The 25,525-nt window shown below is 39.8% G+C and overlaps 1 protein-coding gene across 18 annotated transcripts in view; it reads right to left on the bottom strand.

The window, feature by feature from the left end:
* Positions 1-25,525, bottom strand: part of ATP2B2 (ATPase plasma membrane Ca2+ transporting 2) — a 361,888-nt gene that overhangs the window by 20,407 nt on the left and 315,956 nt on the right. For all 18 annotated transcript variants that reach the window (XM_079967266.1, XM_079967269.1, XM_079967264.1 and 15 more), the window contains 7 exons: positions 19,488-19,667; positions 18,220-18,307; positions 15,575-15,681; positions 14,068-14,259; positions 8,354-8,567; positions 5,087-5,298; positions 825-932 (listed from right to left, as the gene is read on the bottom strand). In XM_079967266.1, the coding sequence (XP_079823392.1) occupies positions 825-932; positions 5,087-5,298; positions 8,354-8,567; positions 14,068-14,259; positions 15,575-15,681; positions 18,220-18,307; positions 19,488-19,667 (1,101 nt within the window). The remainder of the gene's footprint in view (positions 1-824; positions 933-5,086; positions 5,299-8,353; positions 8,568-14,067; positions 14,260-15,574; positions 15,682-18,219; positions 18,308-19,487; positions 19,668-25,525) is intronic.

Genomic DNA, 25,525 nt, shown 5'->3' with positions numbered 1-25,525 from the left:
CTGTGGAGACATACTTCCTGATTATGTAGTTTACTGTGGACCTGACACACACTATCAACCTCTCCTACCTCACAGGGTTGTTATAAAGACAAAATGGGAGGAGTGTGTGTATGCTGCCCAAGCATATTTGAGGAAGGGTGGGATGAAATAATAAAATAAAATAAAATAAGGGTCCATCAACCATAGGCAGCAATGTGAATCTCACAACCACAAAGGGATTCAGAGTGCGGCCTTCATCTATATTTCAAACCCTAGAAGAATGTGAAGCATTTACATGCTTTACTGAATTTCATTTGACGTCAGTGACAATTACATTTTTTTAAAGAAATACTAGTCAAGTCATTTGCAACACTCACCTTTAATATACGAATAAAATTGTTTACACCACAATCCTTCCGCATGTGCCCTCAGAAGTAAGCACCGCTGTCTTCAGTGGGACCAGGGCTGTCTTACCCATAGGCGCTAGGGGTGGGGGCTCTCAGCAGTGCCAGACCAAGAGTCCGGGGCCCAAGAGTTGAGTCTGGGGAAGAGCCCATCCATTGGTTGGAGCGCTGTGGTGGGCTCTTTTGCGGGTGGCTCTGTGCTGCGAGTTCAGGGGCGACCGAGCCAGTGAGATGCTGAGGCGGCTGGCCGGCTCCACCCTCCTGCATATCTGGGACTGAGCATTCCTGGGGGGTGGGGCGCTGGGCGGATCTTTGCACCCTGGCGCCGCATATGCTTAAGACAGCCCTGAGTGGGATCCCCAAGTAAGTGTTGATAGGATTGCAGCCTTACTATAAAATGTGTGATTTTCTTTGTAATTATATAAAATAAGTAGTCCTTACCTGACCCCATACAAGTTCACCTAATCCAATAAACACACACCACATCCACTGGTCAAGCTCCAAAGGGGAACAGCTAAAAGGTTTACCACCAAACTGTACAATTACTATCTGCAATGGGAAAGCAGAAAGAAAAATAAAAGGTGCAATTACTAATCAAAGAAGGGGGGAAAGGACAGAGAGATGCAAGTTTTTTGTTCTGATACTTTTCTACAAGCTTTATTTCCAGGTGTGAATGCTATCATTAATTATTTTACTCTCTGCTCCTTGCAAGAGGGTGACAGACAAAATATGAGTCATGATCAAATGAAACTGTCCACATATACAGGAGGGCCCTGCACTTCAGGTAAAGTTAGTCATGACTAAGACCCATTGAAAGCATCAGTGCAAGTTAGTCACTACTAATTTAAACTCCCAGAGATGCTGATGAGACTTCATCATGACTAAATTTTGCTGGATTGAGGCTAAAATATACCTATCATCATTTTCATATATACTCTACAACTATGTGTATAACTGCTGAGGGATCTTGTCAGAATAAGTGCTATATAAAGCCCAACCATATTTACCTATTATAGCTTTTGAACATTCTCCAACTATTACTAATGATAATTTATTTTCTTTAGACAGCATAAGAACTGCTATTCTGAGCTGAACACACAAATCAAATAATAGTGCTCTGATGGTGTTTCCTGCTTGGCAGGGGGTTGGACTCGATGGCCCTTGTGGTCTCTTCCAACTCTATGATTCTATGATTCTAGACATGGCTCTGAAAATTGAAAGCACATGCTATAAGGGCAAAATATTGATACTGGGAGATAATGGAGATTGATAAAGTTGTAAAGTGAGGATTTGGGAAGGAGAACAGGAAAGGTGGTGCAGACTTGTGAGAGTTGTCGATATGCAGAGGCTGGGAGGCCAGCTGGCAAGCCCCAGCTCGGACGTCTCCTTCCATCGGCCTGTGCTCCAATGTAAATCAGCGACCCGGACTTGAGAAGCCAGGGCACGCTATTAGCAGAGTGTACTGTGCACACAGAATAGGCGTGAGGCTTGTGAAGTTATACTACGGCTACAGATTTATTAATTATAAATCAGAACAAAGAAACATGTCGTCTCTCTCTCATGTCGTCTCAGAGAGAACAGCAAAAGCAAAAGCTATACAGAAACGGAAGTTCCCAGCATACTGTGCTGGAATGTAAACAGACATGTGACACACAACAATTCCACATGCCTGTTCCTTAAGTTGGAATGGAAATGTCAACAAGAGTATGTACAGTGATTCAATAAATTCTTTGCAGAATAAACAAGTCTGGGGAAGTTGTACTTGACATAGAGAGTAACATGAGAAAGGGAAATGGGAGAAAAACATAAAAGTGGTTGATCAGCCTGTGAAAAAGAAGAAGGGACAGGAAAATCAGCACTTAAGCCTGTTCAGGTAACAGTTCAGCAAAAAGTTGGGAGAGAGGAGTAGAAAGGTGGAGAGAGCCTTAAATGGAAGGCCCAAAACTTTGATGTTCAGCAAATGTGACAGTGCCCTAATACATAGACTTAGGTAGATGGTGGCAATTAGGCTGATTCATTTTATGGAGAGATTCTGGATTGACTACTGCAGACACAGACTATCAGAACAGATATCACCAAGGAAGAATAATATGGATGATGGTAATCAATACAATGGTAGAAGAAAAAGTCACAAGAACAAACAGTGAGCAGAGTAGAAAAGTATGAATGATAACACAGCAAAGGATGAATCAGAAATATTGAATGGGAATAAGAAGAGAAAAATATGAGGGAAGCCCAGAGGAAAGAAAGTAAAGGAGATGGTATGATCAACAGTATGAAGACGCAGCAGAGAAGTGAAGAAGGATCACGATGACAAAGAGGCCTCACAAAATGGTAGGAAGAATATTTTAAAACCTGATAACCTTCAGTGGAGTGAAAAGAGGAAAATCTAGCCTGGAAGGGGTGAAGAACAGGAGAATAAATAGCCAAGAAAGCAACTTCTTATTACAAGGGAAAGGAGAGCATGAGAGGATAGGTGGAGCTGGTCAATCTTCTTTTAAAAAAAATAAAATTATTAAAGTTTCAAAAAAGTTACAAGAATAAAAAGAAAAGAAAAGAAAAAGAAACAAAAAATACAAAATACAAAAAAGTAAAAACAATTAAAAACAAATCAACCTTTCCATATCTTGACTTTCAATTACTTGTTTCCCTGACCTCCAGGAGCTGGTCAATCTTCTTGAACAAATTAGCAAATGATTTTTTGATAAGAAAGAGCAGAGAATAGACTGCAGAAGGGATAGAGCTATTTCACAGAAGTAAACTCAGGTTTACCACTGAGTATACTCCAAGAATGGCACCACTCACTTTGCTAGTAGAGGGAATCTAAGGTCAAGAAGGTGGCAGCAAAATAAATGAATGTAGGTTTAAAAGTAAAATGTTCCCAAGGAAGCAATGAACTGTGAGGTAAAGGGGAGTTTCAGTCAGCAGGGAGACTTGCAGCAGTTTCTCATATGAAGGTGTGGGAACAGCACCTGGGACAAAGCTCTCAAAGTGTCCCAAGCACACCAGCCTAAGAGAAAATTGGGAAGGACAGATGACCTCACATCATAGATAGACCAGCAGACCCCTGGGGAAAGGGCAAATGGCTCTGCATTGGTAACACTGACTCCCCTCTCCATAGACAGCTCTGTGGGAACTCTATCCTGGCTCCCACATCAGCTGCTGGTCAACTTCAGAGACCTGCAAACCATTCCTTATTGTGCTAATATGCAAACTTCTTTCTGGGATTGCAAGATCAGGTTACAGGTGTAGCTTGGTCCCTGCACACAGAAAACTAAACATCGGGGAAAGCATTGTAGCCTATTTGTCAGACCGACCTTAAACAGAGTTTTTATTTTTTTAATTGCAAGTGGGAGGGAACTGGGAAAACTGAACTCCTCAACTGAATTTCAAAAACATTCATGTTGGAAGAACCAGCATACTGTAGTTTGAATATTCCCACCACTCAGCTGCCTAGGGAGACCGAAACGGAAAGTGCTATGCCTGTTGCCACCAGCGCCACCTCTCGGCCTGCCCTGCCCAGCGCCCACATTTGGAACCAATTCCAGGTGAGATCTCACCCAATTTATACCTAACATGCCCAAATTGCATGAGCTATTGTGTGTTTGCGAGATTCCGTGTGATTTCAGCAGATACTGTCACCCCTTGTGGACCACCGGTGGGATGCTCATGGAACTGCTGCTCCAGTTTGCCTAATGGCTGAGCCAGCCCCACTGCTACCATAAAAAATATAACACTGAGCCTGAAGCTCCCCAAGGGGCGGGGTGGGGGAGGAATCTCATGTATGTTTTGTGATAGTTGTAACAGCAGCACTGCTTCACCAGTATTCTAACTTCTGTTCATATTTACCTACCTAAAGTAGTTGTGACATGTTAAGAAGTTTTATTCAATATTCTTTCAAATGTTATTAATTGCTTGTTACATTTCATTGAGGTACATGCTAAGTTTCAATTGAGTTCATCTCCAGGGTCATCCCCACCACCCCAGTCATAGCCTATCAAAACAGTACAGCTTCCAATCCTCCTTACTCCTGTGGCAGGCAGAATCACTCCACTGACCTACGCTTGCATTTAACCCAAGGCAGGCTATTTCAGAAATACTGCTTTTGCTATCACAAGGCAGCAGACTATCCAAGATTGGCTGTTAAATTTAAAGTGTAAGATATTTGAAAAAGATTATGAAGAAGCATTTTCTCTACCAAATGAAGTCTGTCATCATGAGATTTATTATATTTCAAGATTACTTATTAATATACTTTGTATTGTGCTGTCTCAAAAATAACCAGACACATTTTAGTACTGACAAGAATTTCAAAAGGAATATAATATACTCCAGCTCCTTTGCTTCTTCTCATCTTCCTTCACATAATATGGCTCTTGGATTTTAGAAGGGGAAGAAGAGCAAAATGAATATATCTCCATAATATAAACACATGAAAGGAAAAGACATAACAGATGAAGCCTTGAAAGAGAAAGCAATAAATAGATTGCAGGATAAAAATAAGGGAGGATTGAACTGAGACAATCAGGAAGGAAACAACAGGAGAAAAATCATAACATCTATCTTAATGGTAGATAAATCAGCAGTTTATTTATACCTAACATGCCTTTGGATTTTCAAAGAATCTAGTGAGAAGAGGGTGAAGAGTTTACAGTGGAACGTGCAAACAATATTTTGCTGCGTTAACACTGTATAATGATTACCTGCACAACAAATGTGCCCAGTACAATAGTGCAAAATATAGGGTTTCTAAAGATGCCATCAAAAACATTCCTTTCACCATGGATTTTGCGTGCGTTGATTTCATTGAACAGCTGCATCATAACAAAGGTATTGAAGATGATAGTGTAGTGCTCAGAAGGCGGAGAGTGGAGTGGTGCATTCCTGCCACTGTCAATCTTGAACATTTTTTCACCTGATTATAAGGAGGAAACAAAAAAATAAATGAACAAAATAAAAAAAAACATTGTGGACAGTTCAGTGTACCATAGAACAATCACATCACCATGTCAGCAAGATAGTAGTCATAATAGCAGCAATGACAGCAACAGTAACAGTAAATAACCAGTCATGAAGCTTTTTATTTCTATTTGCTACTGAAGTCTGCTGAGGTCCAAGACCTCCAAGGCTGCATATTTAGAAATGCCATCTGTTTCACACACAGAGCCAGCTAGACATTCAGAGTTGAGGGGTCTCATTGGATGAATGAAGTGCTGGTGTTCAAAGAAGGACTTAAATTTATTAGGTACTGGGGAACATTATGGAGCAAGCCAAGCCTGAGACAGGCTCCCCCCTGAACTGCAGTGGAACCAAACTGCCAATGATTTATATCAAAAAGCTTGCAAAACAGCTTTTAAACTCAATTCTGGAGGAAAGCTGAAAGGAATTGGGGAGCATCCAGTTCAAGATGATTCATTGCTCAGGAATTAAGTTGTAAATGTTCCAGATCATCCAAATGGGAATAGAATAGAACTTGGCAATAGAATACAGAAGAACATGACATCTGTTTAAAGATACTGAAGGTTCACAGGGGGAAATGTGCACAGAAAGGTCACCTGGAAAGGAATAAATGCATAGGTATTTATATGCTAATACTAGAAGCCTTCAAGCCAGAACTGGGGAGCTAGAGTGCTAATAAGATAATAAATATAATAGCCATGTTTGAATCCTGGTAGCATGAAGCAAAGCAGTATGATAAAGTAATCTCTGTATACAAACTCCATAGAAAAAACAAGCAAAGGAATATTATGTATGGTGTTGCAAGTGAGATAAAATGATTCTAATAAACTCCTCCATGGAACTCACAGAAATGAAAATACTAGGACCAAAAGTCCTGGAATTCAAGACATAGTCATATTTGTTATCCATTCAAACCAAAACACTGAGAATGATGTTGAGATGGAGAAATAAATCAGGGAGACAGTCTGGTAATAACATGTGACTTCAGCTACTCTCACATTGACGGGATAAATGCATATTCAAGTCCTGACAACAAGGCAAAACTTCTTGAAGCAATAAGTGAGTATGTCTTGAAAGAATCAGCAATAAAACCATTTGGAAGGGAAGCAATACTGAGAGGTGTTCAGAACCTGATGTGACTGTTGATGAAGTAATTTGGAACAGTTACTTCTGTGCTACAAAATTTAACATACACTGAAGGGGATAGTTACCTAGACTAGGCAACAGGGATGCTTTAAAAGAGAAAACTTTTCCAAATGAAGGAATTCGTTGAAAGGAAGTTAAAAGGGAGAACCAAAAGGGTCAATTCCCTCCAGGATGTTTGGAGGTGATTTAAAATTACAATAATAGAATCTCAGCTGGAATTTATACCACAGTCCAGGATAGTTCAGGAAAGTACCAACAAATCCAAGAAGATGTCAATGTGGTTTATGAGCAGAAGCAAAAGAGCTATATAAGGCAAGAATAACAAGTAGAAGTGTTGCCCAAATGAAGAGAACAAGAAGCACAAACTCTGACAAAATAAATGCAAGCTGATGATAAAACAATGGAAAAAAGAATTTCAGAAGTACATTGCTAAAACCATTAAGAAGAACAATAAAAAATACATACATTAGAAGCACTATAGCATTCAGCTGTATTTATTTATTTATTTAGCAATGAAATTATTGAATTATTGAATTATTTATTTATTTAGCAATGAAATTATTGATAGTATTGAAAAGAAGTTTTACTGTGAAAAGTATTAGACTGAGCTCCACATCTGGATCACTTATTTTTGGGTAGCACCTGACTATTAACTAGATGAAATGTTATTTATTAAAATTAATGGATTGTAGCAAACAAAAGCATTTATTAATTTTAGCTTAAAAACTAACACAAGGAAAGAACTTGATAACAGTTCATAATGCATGATGTGCAGATAATACTAAAAGGCAAAGTGAAGGGTACACTAAACATGGATTTGAATCGTGGTATTGGGATCCTCTTCAATTTTTATTTATTTATTTATGATCAGCAGCCACAGTGAAATTATATGAATCAGCACCACAACCTGGAGACGATTAACCCTTTCACCTTGAATATTTCCTCTCTTTCCTCACGTTCTTATTCGCACCCTAAGCTGCTATTTGCTGCTCTTAGTGGGTAAAGAGAGGGCTTGTTGGGAATGAATTTTTAGCAAAAAAAAAAAGTATGGAAGAAAGGATTAATTATTTCCCTCTGCACCATGGTTCTGATCTTGAGCACCCCCTTCCTATTTGCTATTAGTTTAAAAAAGGCGGAGAAACTCAATCATGGGCTTCAATGAAATATTTAGTGACACATGTAGTGACCCAAAAACCTGAGGGAATGAAATTAACAGGCAGAAAGTTTAAGAAATACAACGGGCGGGAAGTATTGTATCCAATAGTTCCAGTGTAGACCCATTAAAGTTAATAGACTGGGTCAGTCTGGCAGAGGGGCTGAGTCAGAACCACACCTCCATCTCCTCAGTTGAAGTATCAGGGTATTGAAGTCTCAGGGTACCCCATTAAAGTGTCCCGGGGGAAGACTTCTGTCTGAATGCCCAGACAGGGGCGGCCATAACGCCCCCCCCCCAAAGGCATGCTGGATGGATTGCCCAGAATTGATGCATGTCATTGGGTGATCCTAAACCCAGGAATAATTCTAAACCTGATGGAATAATCTTCCAGCAAATAGATTGGTTGATTCAGGATACACACCCAATGCCTATGCCAGAACATACTGACATCTATAATCAATAAAGTTGCGGCCAATTTGATTCCAAAATATTGTCTTCTATGAGGTGAAGTCCTACCACATGTATACAAGCCACGAGAGTAGCTCTGTGGATTGGATCGCTGAGCTAGTCTGTGTTCTTGGCAACATGTTGTGTCACATCTACAGATCAAAAAAGGCATGGAAAGCATGTTTGAAACCCAAAGCAATACAATCCTGTAGTTCTACCACAGTTTGTTAAAGTTAGCAATAAAAAGGCTAGATAATCTTACCAACAAAAAGGAGGGTAAAAATGAGAGTGAGCTGGTACACAGCATGGCCCAAAATGTTCTTCATCATAGTACGGGAGATAAGGGGCTTGTTTCGACCATATGGTTTCCTTAGCAGCAACGACTCTGTAGGAGGTTCCGTAGCCAGAGCAAGAGAGGCAAAGGTGTCCATAATCAGATTGACCCATAGCATCTGTACAGCTTTTAAAGGTGAGTCCTTAAGAGAGAAATTATAGAAGGAAATGTCAGTATCTTTGCCATGTCAGTATATGTGCTTGTTGCTCTTAAATATTTCTGCAAAACCTTTCCTTGCAAGAAGGTCATAACTAAAAAGGTACCCCTGCCCGTACGGGCCAGTCGTGTCCGACTCTAGGGTTGCGCACTCATCTCACTCAAGAGGCCGGGAGCCAGCGCCGTCTGGAGACACTTCCGGGTCACATGGCCAGCGTGACTAAGCAGCATCTGGCGAGCCAGCACCAGCGCCGCACACAGAAACACCGTTTACCTTCCCGCTAGAAAGCGGTACCTATTTATCTACTTGCACTTAGGGGTGCTTTCGAACTGCTAGGTGGGCAGGAGCTGGGACCAAACAACGGGAGCTCACCCCACCACGGGGATTCGAACCGCCGACCTTGCGATCAGCAAGTCCTAGGCACTGAGGTTTTACCCACAGCGCCACCCGCGTCCCCTAAGGTCATAACTACCGGTATTCTAATTTCATTTTTTGTATTCTCCCAACAACTCTGTTAGATGGATTTGGCTGAGAAAGTCAAATTTCAGCAGTGAGCAGGTGTTTGAATCTTGGCCTCCAGCATCCAAAGCCCATTTTCCAAACATTCTGTACAGGCATAACCCTTATTGTACAATTGCAAGAGAAAATAAGGACTAATTTAAATGCTAAACCCTTAAAATAGATATGAATACAATACACACACACACACACACACACACACACACGCAAACATTTCAGCAAGTGAAGCTTGAAAATCCTTCAACAATGGTGGAGTAATAGAGCCAGTAACCTTTCAGGAAGCACCATTTGAGTTATTTTACTTTTACAAATTAATGGTAAGTCAAGATGTCACATCAGTCTGGTCAAGGATTATATGGTTTGTTAGGTATTTGTTTCCAAGACTACATAAACAACCACTAGAAGGAGCTATCTGCTCACTGAATCTAGTAGGGCTATGCTTGGAGTCAAATCAGGCTTTGAAATTGCCCGTTAAAAACAAACAAACCAATTCAGATCCCAAAACCAAAATAAATTACTATTAAATTATCTTTTGAATAATGGTTCCTTCTCAGCATCCTTCCTCACTAGAAAACTATGGATAAAGTGGCATTATAAAACTCTAGTGAGGAAGAACATGTGATTTTATTTTTTAGATTAATTGACATGCTTAATTCATGTTTCTCTGAAACCTAAAACAGACTATTCTATCATGTGTTTTTTAAATTTTAAAAAAGTGAAAATTAATTTGGTTTGTGAAAAATGCATAAACATCAATCACAATATTCAATATAATCGGATAAAGTGCCTTACAGACTATTCAAATGCGATCATAAGGCACTATCTGACTGGTAAGTATTTATAGAATTGCAGCTGTAGAATTCAACTGTAACAATATCCATCACTTTTAGAATACCTAGGATATAACTATCTTAATGCAATGCACAGCTTGTTTTATTGATACAAGGCAACAGGTCCAGTTCTGAGCTCGTCCCACTACAATGTATTTTCTGCTGCCTAGTTTTGCCCTACTTGCCAGAACAAAATGCTTCTGTAACTGCACTACGGCAAACTATGCCATTGTTCTTCCACACTGATGTGTACGAGCTGAGCATCCCTGTGATAGCTTGCTCTGCTCACCAGAAGCAATAAATTCATTGTGCTAACTAAAAAAACTCAGAACGTCTGCTTGTAGCAGTAATACAGAAGCATTTTTTTGTGATGCAGTATCTGCCTAAAAGCAACACCATAACCATATCTGAGAAACAATGCAATTTTATGATATAACGGTTATAATTCATAAGATTTCTGTGCCGTAGATAAATACTTGAAAAATGAAAGCTGAGATATCTGAAGAGATTATCAATTGCCTAAATAAGCTTGGAGGTCTCTATATATGCCCTGCAAGCCATTTGCCCCTCCCCTGATTGGCAAAAGGCCAAACTCATTTACTCCTTCAGTGAGCAACTTGACATGCATACAATCTTTCAAAGAGATCATATGTGCACCGAGGGGGGAAAAAATCCTCTTTTTACAAATGGTGTGAAATTAAAGTGCCTGTCCCAGCATCCTGCTCTCCTATCATCTGAAGCTATATTTGTTGCTATAAAAAGGTCTCTGTTGTGCAAGTGTCAGCAGAAACCCAAGGGAACTCCAGTGTATAATGAAAAGCAAAATTCTCACTTTGATCCATCCTCTAAATTACACATGTGCAATTGGCAGCCATCACTTTTGGCAGCAGCTCATTCTCACCATTTCACAGTGCCAACCATTCCATGTTGCTAAGGTGCCTCTAATAATTATCTATCATCTACTGCGCTGCACAGTTCAGTCAAGTGTAAAAGCTTATTCTAAACCCCAGCCTAAGCATTAAACACACATTAATTTTGGCACTTGGTGGAATGAAATTTCCACTGCAGCTCTTTCTTATTTCTGATTAATTCTTTGCAAGCTAAGGGAAATGTGCATCTGAGCTTGGGTTTAGAATAATTTTAAAGATCATTCAGCTACATTGCACAAGATATTTTTTTTTTAAAAAATATGATTTTAAAGGCAGAAGCAAATGGAAATTAAAACAATTATGTGAATTTATGTGGAAATGTGTTTAAGAAGTGATCCACCTAAAACAACATTTATTTCACTGTTTTTTTTCTTTGTAACCTTGGAAGGTATTAGCAAGGAACTAAATAAAAAAGGGAAGCTTTTTGTAAAAAGATCCCAGATGTTTTACATGAAACACAAATCTATACATCACAATTCATCATGAAATATCACCCCTAGATATTTCATGTTGGACATATTAGGAACATTATTGTTATTTTTAAACATTTATTTATTTATTTATTTATTTATTTATTTATTTATTTATAAACCCAGCATATATCTTCCATATTAAAACTTCCAAGGACCATAACAACAAAGTTATGAAACTGCAAATTAAAACACATAACAGTAGGGGTTATGCACACTTAGCTAAAAATATAATTACAGTAGTAGTATGTGTACACATAGCCACATAGAAGTATATATATTTATATTAGTTCTATTATATTCTACCATTTTAAATATCTCTGCAAAGTTTATTTTAGATTTTAGCTGCACAAAGAAAACCACAATAGTTCTGTGATAGTCAATTTTCAATAAATGAATGAACGACACACAACTATCAAGAAAAGTGTAACTCTCCTACACACAAAGCAGCAAAAGGTAATTGTGGTGTGTTAACTACCCTACTGGTTCTTCCAATAAATAGATGGATGCTCTTCCTCAGAAGCACTTCCCAGATGCACAGAGAAAGGGCAAAGCTTCATAAACAAGTGATTGATTAGAAATGGGTTCAACAGAACTCTCTTTTCTGCCCATCCCGATAAGTTCCTAGCCTGCAAAGTAAATATTCCAGAGCCCTAGGGAGAAGAGAGTTGTCTGGGTGCATATATGGGAGGAATGCATCGTCCTCCCATTTGTAGTAATGAGTGATGCACTGAAGTGCACATGCAGTCATGATTAGGGGAAAAGGAAAGAGGACTCCACTGAGATCCATGCTGATCCCTGCCACTCCATTCTTAGCTGCACTCATGGAGGGAAGAATTGTGTTAAAGTTTCTTAAATATTTAAAACATTTTATCAATATGCCTTAGAATTTTCAAAAGGGCAGAGGCTAGGACATGCAATCCTTTGATTTCTTTTTAATACTTCTATCCCAAGGTATAATTAAAATGAAATATACAAGAGGCAAACAAATTTGGTATTATATACTCCATGGTTCACTGTGCTTTCCTGATTCCACATCTCTCTTTTGTATAGGAAAAAGAAATACTAAAGAGTGGCAAAGTCCTCCCTTCCCTTGCTCTGACCATCCCAGCTACAGTGAACAGCAACAGCTTGAGTTTTCACTGCTCAGAGGAACCACAGGTCTGCAATTGAGCCCAAGATCCATGAAGAAATAAATAGTTATAACCTTTGAACACCTTGAAAAATTTAGAAGAGTAATTTGGGAGGAGTTTCACCTTTGTGGCATCTAATAGAGACAGCCTCGGGTTTCACTTGGCCATATCATGATGACAAGGTAAACTTATTCTTTGCCGTATACCTATGACTTATTCATGATTTTGCTCACTGAGGCTGAATTTTCCTGTTGTACCAGAGTGAACAGTATGTGCTATGTGTATATCTGCACTGTATTCACAGAGGTGCCACACTCTGTTTAATATCACCCTTCCATATTTGATTCTCTATCTATCTATATATCTCTATATATGAAGTGCTATTTTTCCTATAAAAAGAGGTGTCAGAACTCACCATGAACTCCTCCCTTGTTCTCTTGTAATGGCAATGGCGCCCACCCAAGAGATGCTAGAAATGAATTCCGGTGAGTTCCAGCCGAAAAATAGCCCTGTATATATTACTTTAAAAAAACAATGTTGCCGTATTTCCTTAGAATTCTTATAATGTAGAAAATATGTGCAATGGGCACATGAGAACAAATAATATAAACAACTGGTGCTTTGTGATTGCTATTTTACTCACTTTTGGTGAAATAAGCAGATATGAGCACACCTTTGTACCTCTAGATTATAAGGTGCTGACGTGTTTGTTATTCATTTTTTAGGGATATTAAAGTAACTGGGTGCACTAGCAGTTCCAAAATAGCACTGATATGTGGTTTCAACAGAAAACATAATGTTTGCTGCCTGTGAGGTACAAACTGTTCTGGACCTGGGTCCATGTTCTTAGCCCCAACAAGCAGTCAACATGGGTTACTGCCTGCCAGTAGCACAACATATAAAATTGCTGTATAAGGGTGCTTGTATGAACTTGGGTGAGAGTTCTCATGTATGACATCATTTAAGCCATTTGTTTCTCTAAGACAGGATCAGATTTGAGTAAATGCAGTCTGCATAAATGAATGGAGTAGAATTGGCTAGAATCCATAACAGCTTACTGAATGCAGTGACTGCATCATCATTTGAAATGGAATTCCCTTTATTTACTTATATTTAATTGTTTTCAATTAACTACATTTTTAGGCTGCCCAGTGGCAAAAAAAGTTCCCTGGCAAGCTTATAATAAATGTTAAAAACTTCAAATACACTGATAAAATCATAAGACCACCACAGAATTAAACTGGCACAAAATACCGGTAGGTTTCCAGCAAAACTCTTAGTAACTTTGGAAATTCAACAAGATCTTAACACTTCAATAAATATACGTAATCACTAAAAGTTTTTAAAGATTACCATAGTTAAACCTGGGGAAATGAAAAGATATGTACATGGTGCCAAAAAATAAACAAACAATGAAGGCACAAGGCAAGGCAAGCCTTTGTGGGGACAATATTGCATGACCACGGTGCCATCACTGAAAAGGCCCTCTTCCAAGAAGCAACCTGCAACATTCTCTTTGGCAAGGCCTCCAGACAAGTGCCTCAGATGAAGATCTTAAGATCTGGGTAGGTATACTTTAGTCATTTACTTTAATTCAACCTTACCTGGGTAATGCAAGCTCCAGTGAAAGCAACGATCACGGCCACCACATTTACTGTGAGCTGGAACTGCAGGAACTTGGAAATACTGTCATAGACATTACGACCCCACATTACAGCTTTCACAATGCTGCTGAAGTTATCGTCGGTCAGGATAATATCTGAGGCTTCCTTTGCGACATCAGTTCCTGCAATACCCTGAAAAATGTAGAAGACATATCAAGAATAACTTACGGTACTGGAATGACAAACAGTGTTTCAATAAGGAATAGCACTTTCAGAAGAGAGGTAACTTAAATTGGCTGTTAATAAATAAAACGAGCCAGGAACCAAAGAACCATTAAACTGGTTAGCCTGGTCAAAACTTTAGGAGACTTTAGACTTGTTGGCTCCTTACCTCTCTCGCCCTGACCTAGCCACTGTGATCCACGCGACGGTCACCTCCAGACTGGATTATTGTAACTCGCTCTACGTGGGGCTGCCCTTGAGACTGACCCAGAAACTCCAGCGGGTGCAGAATGCCGCAGCGAGACTCCTTACGGGGTCTTCGCTTAGAGATCACATTCATCCGGTGCTATATCAGCTGCACTGGCTCCCGGTGGAGTACAGGATCAGGTTTAAGGTGCTGGTTTTAACCTTCAAAGCCCTATACGGCCTAGGGCCCTCGTACCTACGGGACCGCCTCTCCTGGTATGCCCCACAGAGGAACTTACGATCTTCAAATAAAAACACCTTGAGGGTCCCAGGCCTCAGAGAGGTTAGGCTGGCCTCAACTAGAGCCAGGGCTTTTTCGGCTGCGGCTCCAACCTGGTGGAACGCTCTGTCACAAGAGACAAGGGCCCTGCAGGACTTGACATCTTTCCCCAGGGCCTGCAAGACAGAGCTGTTCCACCTGGCATTTGGTCAGGGCGCAGCCTGACCCCCTCCTCTGGCAATCTTTACAAAGCTTTAGTTTATGGTTGCCATCAATTTTGATTTTAATTCATTTTTATAATGTTTTATAATGTCATACTGTTTTAATGTTGTTAGCCGCCCTGAGCCCGGCTTCGGCTGGGGAGGGCGGGATATAAATAAAATTTATTATTATTATTATTATTATTGTTGTTGTTTTCCTCAACAGCAGTTTCTATGCTGGATACATATTGAACCAATTTGGAAATGTTTTCAATAGCAGTTCGTAATATGGCAAATCTAAAATTCAGTTAGATCTCAATACAGGAATTTGACATCACACTGTCAATAGGCATACTTAAGACAATCAATTCAGCTGAAGTAACAGCAATACATCAACTGACAGATTGCCTACAAACCTACTCCCAGGGAAATGATGGCACCAAAGCCGCAGCAGATTGGGTGTGAACAGTCTCATAAAATGGTAAATATATTTATCATTAGAGGGAGTTTCAGGGAATATTTTATCCCACCCCACTACTGAATGCACTACTTCAACCCCAAAATTGAAACTATTGAATATTCTGGGCAGTCCTAAAAAGGAGCATGTTCTTAAATGTACCATTGCAAAGCCAACATCAGCTTTCTTAAGTGCCGGTCCATCATTAGTTCCATCACCAGTCACTGCTACAACCTGCCTCTGCTCCACTTGAGTGCTGTCAATAATACCTGTAAAATATTGCAATGAATTTTAAGAAACTGTGTGGTTGCATGAAAGTATGGTGGATTAAAAAAAATACAGTCTGATGCTGTAATCTGCATGTTCATATGGGAAGAAGCATCTTCACAGGTGGACAAACTTTTTACAATCCTTAAAATTGTGTACATCAATCCACATGTTCCAGCATACCAATCTACTTGATTTAACTACATCATACCTCTCATATAGCATCCTTTTCACACACAGCTCAATGTGCTACCCTATTTCTTCTTTCTCCTCCCTTATTAAGCGTTGTCTTCTCAATTCACCTTTGCTCTCTTTTCTTTCCCAGCTTCTAAGAACTGATGGCACTTACAGAACCCACTGCTGAAGCTAAATGTTAATCTCATTTCTAGGGCGCATACATTGCTACTGTGAGGGCAGAAGTAGTTTTCCAAAGTTATTATGTATATTGAATTGGAAACCTTTTTCAGCTGGAGCACCATGTTCCAGGGTGACATGCCAGTGGCAGGCAGGTCTAGAGGCAAGCATGGATGGAGCAATGACTGTAGATTTACATTTGTATAGTAGGCCAGTTTCTATACATGCTCACACATCATTCTCTATCTTCCATCTAGGCATGCAAGAGGCATTATCAGAGTACACATCTAGCCACCAGACCTGAAGGCCCATCCCCCTCAGTTTATATACATGAAAAGCCATTGTATAACAAATGCCTGAATGAATTATTACAATTACAGAACAATGGAGGTTATATGAAAAAAATATTATTCAGAGTTTTAATTTTTAATTTTTTTTTTCAAAACCAAATAGTCCAGTCCTTAAACTTAGGTTTCAAATGCCTCACACCATCAGCATGATTTCACAAAATGTTATGGTGATGGTGTAACAAGCATTCAGAGAAAGGTGTTCATTCCTGAGGTGCTCATATCTACCACTTGAGCTTAACATTTTTGAGGGATCCATTAAGCACTCCAAATATCCAGATAATACAAAGTTCATAAAAACCACACTGCTGTTTATATGCGAACATTTAGTTGGAGGCTATATTGAGGTCAAAACTCATACAGATTTATTGGGATTTTGAGGATGTTCAAACAAATTACAAATGTATCCATCTAACAGCAAATACTAAACACTGCTTTAAACATACTTACGAGCCAAGATACCATTTTCAATATTTAATTAATTAAATATGGTAAGCAGACCATTTTACTCCTCAAAGAGGAATGAAAAGTTAACACCATTAATGATGAATGAAGGAGACCTTATATTATGCTAAATGTGGTGTCCCTCTGGCAACTGTGTATCATTAAATGTTCAATATAGAAGAAGGGTTGCTTTGTATCTTATATTTTTTCAGCTCTAGAGTATTTCTTATGCATCAAAGCTGAGACCCTGGTTTGTCCTTCAGGAAAGCACACATTCAGTCAAAGCTAGTTAATGTTTCAAATAATTTCATATTAACTTTGAAGGGACTACAGAAATACAAAAGCTAAAAATCCTCCCAAGCAAGTTCTTCTTCCACTACAGTGGATATTTAACACACACACGCAACCCCCCCCCCCCAAATACTCCTGGTTCAGTGTCCTCCCTGCAGCTGTAACTGTAGTTATATAGGACATTCAGGGCTGCTTTATTTCTGTCAGATTCATATCCTGCACATGTAAACAACCCTGTTATGATTCAAGTGTTTACAGTGCCTCAACTTTGTTGACTGTGTTTTTTCTACAGAATAATTCATTTTACTCCCAGTCTATAATATCCAAATGAGCAATCCCAGAACATTTATTTACGTTGCTTTAGAATACATTTTGTTTTAAGCTGACTACAAGACTACCTAGTCTAATCCTGAGAGATGCTGTGGGCACAAACACTTTAATTGGATTTCTGACATTAGAATGTTGGGCTTCTAGGAACATTCATCTGCGTATCTTCACAAGGATCATTTTACAGCAGACAGCTTGCTCCCTGGTTGCACGGAGAAATGAGAAAGCCACACAGTAGACTTATTACTGGTAGTGCCAGTACTATGATTATCATTAATTTATAGAACACTATCAATGTATGGTGCACTTTACAAAGCAACATAAGCAATAAGGCAGATCAGCTGTGGGAAACACAACAAAGGAAGGGAGGGAGGAACTGAGAGACGTGACGAAGAGGAAAAGAACACCAGCTATGCAGTTAACCTCCTTTACCTTCATTTTAGTTGGTAAGACTAAAAGGTTAAAGGAAATTCTTATCAAAAGAGTTAATGTTGCATTGTGTTGTTTTAAACAAAGTGTATTGATATGTAGGAAACTGTAGTGATATATGATATTACTACTACTACTACTACTACTACTATTACAATTTGTTACCCACCCTTCTCTCTAGGTCTTAGGGTGGGTTACAATTAAAACAACATTAATATTGAAACGCAACATTAAAAACAGTTTAAAACAACTGAATCTACAAAATTATTTATGTAGTCACAGAAGGGCATATATATATATATATATGCATCAGTGGTGCTATATGTATATGGGTAAACTTGCATTCACCTTTGACTAAAGTGTGCTTATCAGTGGGAGATGAACGAGCAAGGACACGAAGTTTTGGCCATATCTTGTCAATGCGTTCCTGTTCAATCTGAAAGAAATAAGGATGATACATTTGTCAGTCTTTCAGAAACCTTTCCACCACCATGTACCCTTTAGAATAAATGTCACTTTAAGGTTAACTTGTTTCCCACCTGACATTGCTAATACTTAAACAACTACAAGGGCTTCCTAGGGTTTTCTGCTGCTCTCATCCTCTGCTATGCTGCGCTCTCTGATTTATGATAGCCTATTAAAGAAATATTTGTTCCCCAATCAAATTACTATGCTCCATATTGTCATTTTCACCTGAGTAACAGTATAATGTCACTTTCAAGAAGTCATGTTGCTTTCGGTGCCTTTGCAAATATGTTTCTGACCTCTATCATCTGTCTTTCCTGAACCAGCTGCTGCATCAGCTCTTTATAAAGGAAAGAAACTTTTCATATTCTCACTAAATGTAAATGATTGAACACACAGTAAACAAGCACTGACATGTTTATATTACCACTTCTAAAAATATTAATGCACTTTTGGGACGTAGTGAGGATACTGGGTTGTCAAGCATTTTTTGGTACATTTGTTGAGCAAATCGGACATTTTAACTGATTATAGAAAATTCCACCCCGATGCTGTTTTCGACTGATGCATCCCAGATATATCTGGGAAATTCCGGACACATGGCAGCCCTAGCATATAACACATTTGAACAAGACAAAGACAGAAACATCCTGAATCCCTACAAACTGTAGAGTCAGCAAAGCTGGTGCATGGAACACAGACATCAACTCAATTGGCATTCAAGGCTAATACAAACCATGAATTAGCACAAATATATAAATGTGTAGGCTGCTTTGCTCCTCCTCTGGACCTGTTGCTGCTGTGCTTCTGTGAGCTAAGACTTGGCTTAGCATGTCATCTGAAACTGGGCTCATAGCTTATTTCCTCCAAACCACAAGCTCTAAACCAAGGACAAGCCTCAACTTCAGCTCATGGTTTGTCTGTAGCAAGGCAAACCCGGTTTGGACGACATAGCAACACAGAAGGACCAGAGGAGGAGAAAAGTGGCCATGATCTGATAGCTTTTTAAAGACATACAATCTTAAAAAGAGTACCATCTCTCCCATTTGGAAAAAAGGAAGAACATGAGGAACAGCGCAGCACAAGACAAATATGACAGGTTTTGTAACTATTTTATAGAATATTGTATGTTTTGTCCTGACATGACTTACATCTCCTTTCTCATTTCGGATCCTTCGGTTAAACTCTTTCCCCTCAATGCAGAGGAAATCTTCTCCAGGGTGAATTATCCCACACTTTATTGCAATAGCACGAGCTGTATTGATGTTGTCCCCTGTGACCATACGGACTGTAATTCCTGCTCGTTGACACTTTCTTATGGCTTCTGGGACCTAAAACAGTGAGATGTAACGGAGGGGGAAGTATCAAAAACAAGCTGATCCTGATCAGATTTTTATTATAGCAGCAAGAGTACTGTGAGACCAACAGAGATTGGTTTTCTAACAACTCCCAAAAAAGCATGATGGAGATATAGGGAACACAAATAAGATCATTTCTTCCTACAACAACTTATACAAGAGACAAATTTGAAATCGTTATTAACTTAATGTTCCATCCAACCTGTTATGACTGTCCAAGATGTTTTCCTGATGAAATATAGCAAAATATAATTACATGTATAGAAACTGACCAAACTGACAGTTCAATCATACTTTAATACTAATGACAGGTTAGGTCTTGTGGGCAGCAGGCTGGCTTAGGGGATGTTTGGCAGGTCACATGGCACACATAGGTTTGTCCTCCCAACACTTTGCCGCTGCTCCCTGCTTATGGAATGGCCAACCCTAATAAGTTACTGCTTGCAGAATATGCTGTATTCCTGCTATTGGTTTAGGTGGTCATGCAACTCTTTTATAGGCATTAGAAACAACTAAAAACCTAATGAAACTGACGAGAACCCGCTCGCCATCCGTAAATAATCAGTCTCATGCCAAGATGGGTTGAAGAAGTCTGGCTGCAGCTCTCTCTAGAAGCTGCTGGAGCATAGCCTTTATTGTGTAAAGTCAGAAAGATACAAAATACAAGGAATCCCACTTGTTCTCAGCCAGCAGATAAGGGTCATCGCACTAGACCACGTAGACCATCAGGCTATGTTACGTGGACCAATCATTAGGACAGCATGAGCTGTCCACACGTTGATCATGCTCCAAGCAATGCTTTCTGCTTATGAAATCACCTTGCAATAATAAACTTTTGCCCATGCTCTTATGGACAAATGACCATATTCCCACATCCCCTCTTTTCTTGTTTATATGATAAGAGGGAACCTTTAATCAGAATCATTACCTAAGCGTTTATATTTTGCAACATAAATTCTTCATGTAACCCCTGTGGTGGGCCTTGGTCGATACCACCATGCAATACATTGGGAAATCAAATAAGGTAGGCATTGAATACAACAGCACACCATAAGAAAACCAACAATACATGCAATTACAATCAATAATATTTTTCTTAACTATGCTCTATTAGGTAGCCAAGAAAACAACCATTCCATGGATCAAAACCTTCGGGTGGATTCAAAGGATTATGGGCTATCATTTGTTCCATATAATCAATAGTAGCAGAGATATTAGTCAATTGATCAGATATATACATACAACAATGAAAATGAATCAAGGCACAAATTCCACCTTTGGAAGCAAGGATTACATAAAAAAAATTTTAAGCGCTACATCTCTTATTTCTGACATTTATTTCAAAATCATTTTTCTCAGCAGCCAACTGGCACTAGCCAAGCATATTCTACTTGCTGTAACTAAAAAGATTGCAACAAGGTAGAGAACAGAGCCCATTGTCTTCTCAGGCCCTGCTAAAGAACCACATTGCAACTTGCTTTCTGTCCGGGAACCATGCCAAAGCACCAGAATGAAACAACTGGAACACACTGAAACCTCCTCACCCCCTGTCCTGCCAAGAGTCCACAATAGTTCCAAGACAGCTTTCTGTACATGCTCAGGGGAACACACCATGGGGCAGGACTCCTGAGGGAGGAGAGAAGAAGAAGAGATCTGGGGGTTAAAATCCAAGCGATGCCAGTATAGCGAGGGCATCCTTCAAAGCCAGGTTCAGTTCCCAAACAAGAGGCAGCAAAACTGTCATGATATTTGGTGGTCACTGTAGCACGCGGTAGGGACGAAGATGGCCTTTCAATGTGCTGGGAAACACTGGAACAGCTGTAGAAGGTGACTCCATCCAGGGCACGTCAATATGGCGATGTCTCCAGCTGCAGGGCGGGTTGAGGTCAGAAGGCAGATTCCCACAGGCAGACAGCGTAAAATACGGTTTCAAGGCGCTGGTGTCTCCTTGGGCAAAGACAAAGTGAAGTTCAGCAGGCGTAAAATCCTTTCTGCCAAATACCCAGGGTGGCCAGTGTGAGATCTAAGATGTGCTGCATAAAACTGACAAGTCCTGGCCTGTATCAAAGATGGAGCACTTAGTGCTGGGGTGACATTGCTGTGCGATAGATCTGCACTGTGCATGAAAATGACCCACTTCGCCACATCCAAAACAGGTTTTATCCTTGGCAGGATTTTGGGACACGATGGAAGTCAGAGCCATGGCTAAAAGGCGAGCTTTATGCGTCTCAGTGCCTACTGACTGGCAGGCTTTCAGCATATCTGCAATGGCTATATTGGGAGTTGTCATCAAAGGGCGCAGCGCTTGCTTACAGTCCTCATTGGCATTATCAAATGCAAGCTGGCGAACAATCACTTCTTGGGCTGCCATGTCTTGAACTTGCCGCTTAAGGGTGTTATACAAGCGATCGACAAATTGTCCAGAAGGCTCTGTGGGGCCCTGTCGAACGCTTCCCCACCGCCCCCCTTGCTCATTTTTATCATCAGGAACGGAAGACAAAGCTTCCTTATGAATCTCAAATCAAACTGTTCGTGCCGGGCTGGGCCTCCCCCCGGGGCGGCAGGAGCAATCACAGGAGAGAGATTAGGAGTTGTAGAATCAAAGGCCAACAACGGAGCAGCGGCACGAAGGGCCTCTTGAAGTGGGGTGGAAGCGATGCCAGAAGCCTTGGGCAGAGGAGGTGGGGGCTTTGGAGGGACATAAACTGGTAGTTCTGAAGAAGGCAACGTGAGATATAGAGACGAAGGAGGGAGGGTAGGTGAAAAAGCCGATGCAGCAGCCAGGAGAATATTTGCAGGAGTTAAACTCGACATAGCTTTGTAGACTTTACACCAGGCATGTAACACTTTGACATCAATTTGAGGATGGTTCTGGAAAAATTGCCCTATTTTTTCCCAGTCCTTCAAATTCCAAGTGCAATCCTGGGGATACCAGGGAAAGTGGGTGTCCAGGGCTTCTATGAGTGCCTTAAGATCGGCATCCTGGACAACAAGGTTGTTACTGGCCAAGAGAAACTTAAGTTCATCAAAAAACTTCTTCTGTGGTGCAGAAAGAGACAGCCCCATGATAGTGAGAGTAGGGATACACGAAGGATGAAAAGGAGCGAAACAAGGGGGCACTCACCAGGGATCCTAGGAAGGATGAATGGCGCCTGAAACCCGTGCCGGGCGTGGTGGGTGCTGAGAGAACCGTAGCGTCGTGAAGTCCGAAATCAGTCGAAGTCCGAAAGAGACTGCCCCACAAAGGCAGAAGGACAGGGAGCGCTCACTGGGATCCGAAGCGGATGAAAAAGGTGTGGTGAGCGCTGGACGATGAGAAACAACGTGGAGTCCGAAGGTAGTCACACGGGGCACCAAATGATGAGAACCCGCTCACCATCCGTAAATAATCAGTCTCACGCCAAGATGGGTTAAAGAAGTCTGGCCGCAGCTCTCTCTAGAAGCTGCTGGAGCATAGCCTTTATTGTGTAAAGTCAGAAAGATACAAAATACAAGGAATCCCACTTGTTCTCAGCCAGCAGATAAGGGTCATCGCACTAGACCACGTAGACCATCAGGCTATGTTACGTGGACCAATCATTAGGACAGCATGAGCTGTCCACGCGTTGATCATGCTCCAAGCAATGCTTTCTGCTTATGAAATCACCTTGCAATAATAAACTTTTGCCCATGCTCTTATGGACAAATGACCATATTCCCACATGAAACATTCCCAAAAGGGACTGAAAGCCTCTTAAGCAGCTATGAATTGAAAATAAAATTCTGAAAGGTTCATAATGGAATACTACCCTAACAGCACCTAACAGTAGATATATATGTTACATTTCACAATTTTAAACCAGCAAATACAAATTCAGCACCGCCTTACCAGATTATCTGAGCTCAGCTATTCTAACAATAGCACCAAGGAGAAAAAGCAATGGGAATGCATGCTCTCTATCTATTCAGTGGCTTAAAAAAAATAAAAATCCGGTGCCTATACTAAAGTCATTATGAATAAGTTATAAGCCTACCAAAGATCACTCAAGGAGAATTTATATTTGAAAATCAGCATTATGTCCTGAAAGCACAGATATATTGCTAAAGCTCAACATAATCAATAGGCGGATGGCAGACTGCTTGGAAGCCCTACGTAAGCTGTTCCAAGCTACATGAAGGAAGAGTGTACTAGAGGCATTAGAGATAAACATAAATGTAGTAAATAAATAAGTACCAGTGGAACAGCTTAAGGAAGTTGTGGTACTTTCACAGCATGGATGTAATGGAATCAGTGTTCACATTCTGCTACATATCTACATTCAAGAAGTGTGGATGGGAATTACTGACTGGTAAAGGAAGTGCATTCTGTGCATAATCAGAGTTAGGACTGATACGCTTGTGATACAATCTTGAGAAAAACCAAGTAAGAAATAGGACATTAGCATGAACTTTCACTAACATCTACTGTAGTGTGAGGCACCACACTATAGTTATTTATTAGAACATTTTCACCCACGTCTAAGCCCTCAAAGTTGCTAACAACCACGGCATATGACGTAACATGATATGGCTGAGGTTAGGATATTGCTATGATATATTTTCTTTAAAAGTTAATGTATGAAAAGGTTCATAAAAAGGCAAACAAAAATGATCAAGGGGGTGGATTGCTTCCCCTTTGAGGAAAGACTGCAGTGTTTAGGACTTTTTATCTTAAGAGAAAAGACACACGAATAGCAACATGATAGAAGTTTATAAAATTATACTTCACATGGAAAAAAATGCACAGAGAAAAGTTTTTATCCCTCTCCCATGGGCATACAATAAAGCCAAATGCTGGAAGATTCGGCATAAAAGAAAGCACCTATTTACACAGCACATAGTTAAACTATTGGACTCACTCCCAGAAAAGGCAATGATGGCTACCAACCTGGATAACTTTAAAAGAAGATTAGACAAATTCATTAAGAATAAGAATATCAACAATCCAGTTTGCAGGCTTCCCACTGTGAGAACAGGATATTAGATGGGCCATTGGCATGATCTAGCAGGCTCATCTTAGGTTCTGCTTTAAACAAGAGAAATTAGAAGATGCTCAAGAACTAAGGCAGGCCAGGCTATAAACTCCTGTGTTTTTTTTTTAACTGTTCCTAATTCAGATTGTAAAATAATACTTTATGTACAAGTATACTTGCCTTGTTTTGGCATTGACAGATAGTGATTCCTAATTAAAGATCTAACTGAAATGATATAATTTTCTTTCCTTTGAAGAAATCATGGTGAATTTTAAACAATAAACAGGTTGCTCCACGACACACAAACTTATCTTCAAATCTTACAACTATACGAGATTGAAAACTAAAACGCCTCCCAATTTTGGGGACATATTAATTGCAAGACAATATGAAGAGAGATGCCTTATAAACTGCATGCTTCCAGTTTTAACTTTCATTTTACTATGATTTTTTCTAATCATTTAAACTAGCACAACCCATCAGCATCCACAACCCAGTTTAGAAACCTAAATAGCTTATATAAAACAACTGTTGATTAATTTTCCAAAAATACTTTTATGAAGTTGTAATCCAATGAGTAAACAGAGTATGCAGTAATGAGGCTTCTAGCCCTCCTGCAGAATTTTGTATGTTAAGATCTCCATAGAATATTGATGACTTTTTTTATATAAAAGACTGAGGAATGTAATTAACTGTGCTGAATTATCCCTCATGAAGCTCTGTTTAGGCGTTACAGCCTGAATAATACTAAAGGTGCACCAAGAACCCTTTCAAGGTACAACAGAGATCATTAGAACCACAGAACTGAATTTCTGTTAGCAAAGTAGTGCACTAAAAACA

The sequence above is a fragment of the Podarcis cretensis genome (assembly GCF_951804945.1).
Source record: "Podarcis cretensis genome assembly, chromosome: 2".
Lineage (NCBI taxonomy): Eukaryota > Metazoa > Chordata > Lepidosauria > Squamata > Lacertidae > Podarcis > Podarcis cretensis.
The sequence above is the reverse complement of the archived record's forward strand: the minus strand, read 5'-3'. Positions and strand labels throughout refer to the sequence as shown.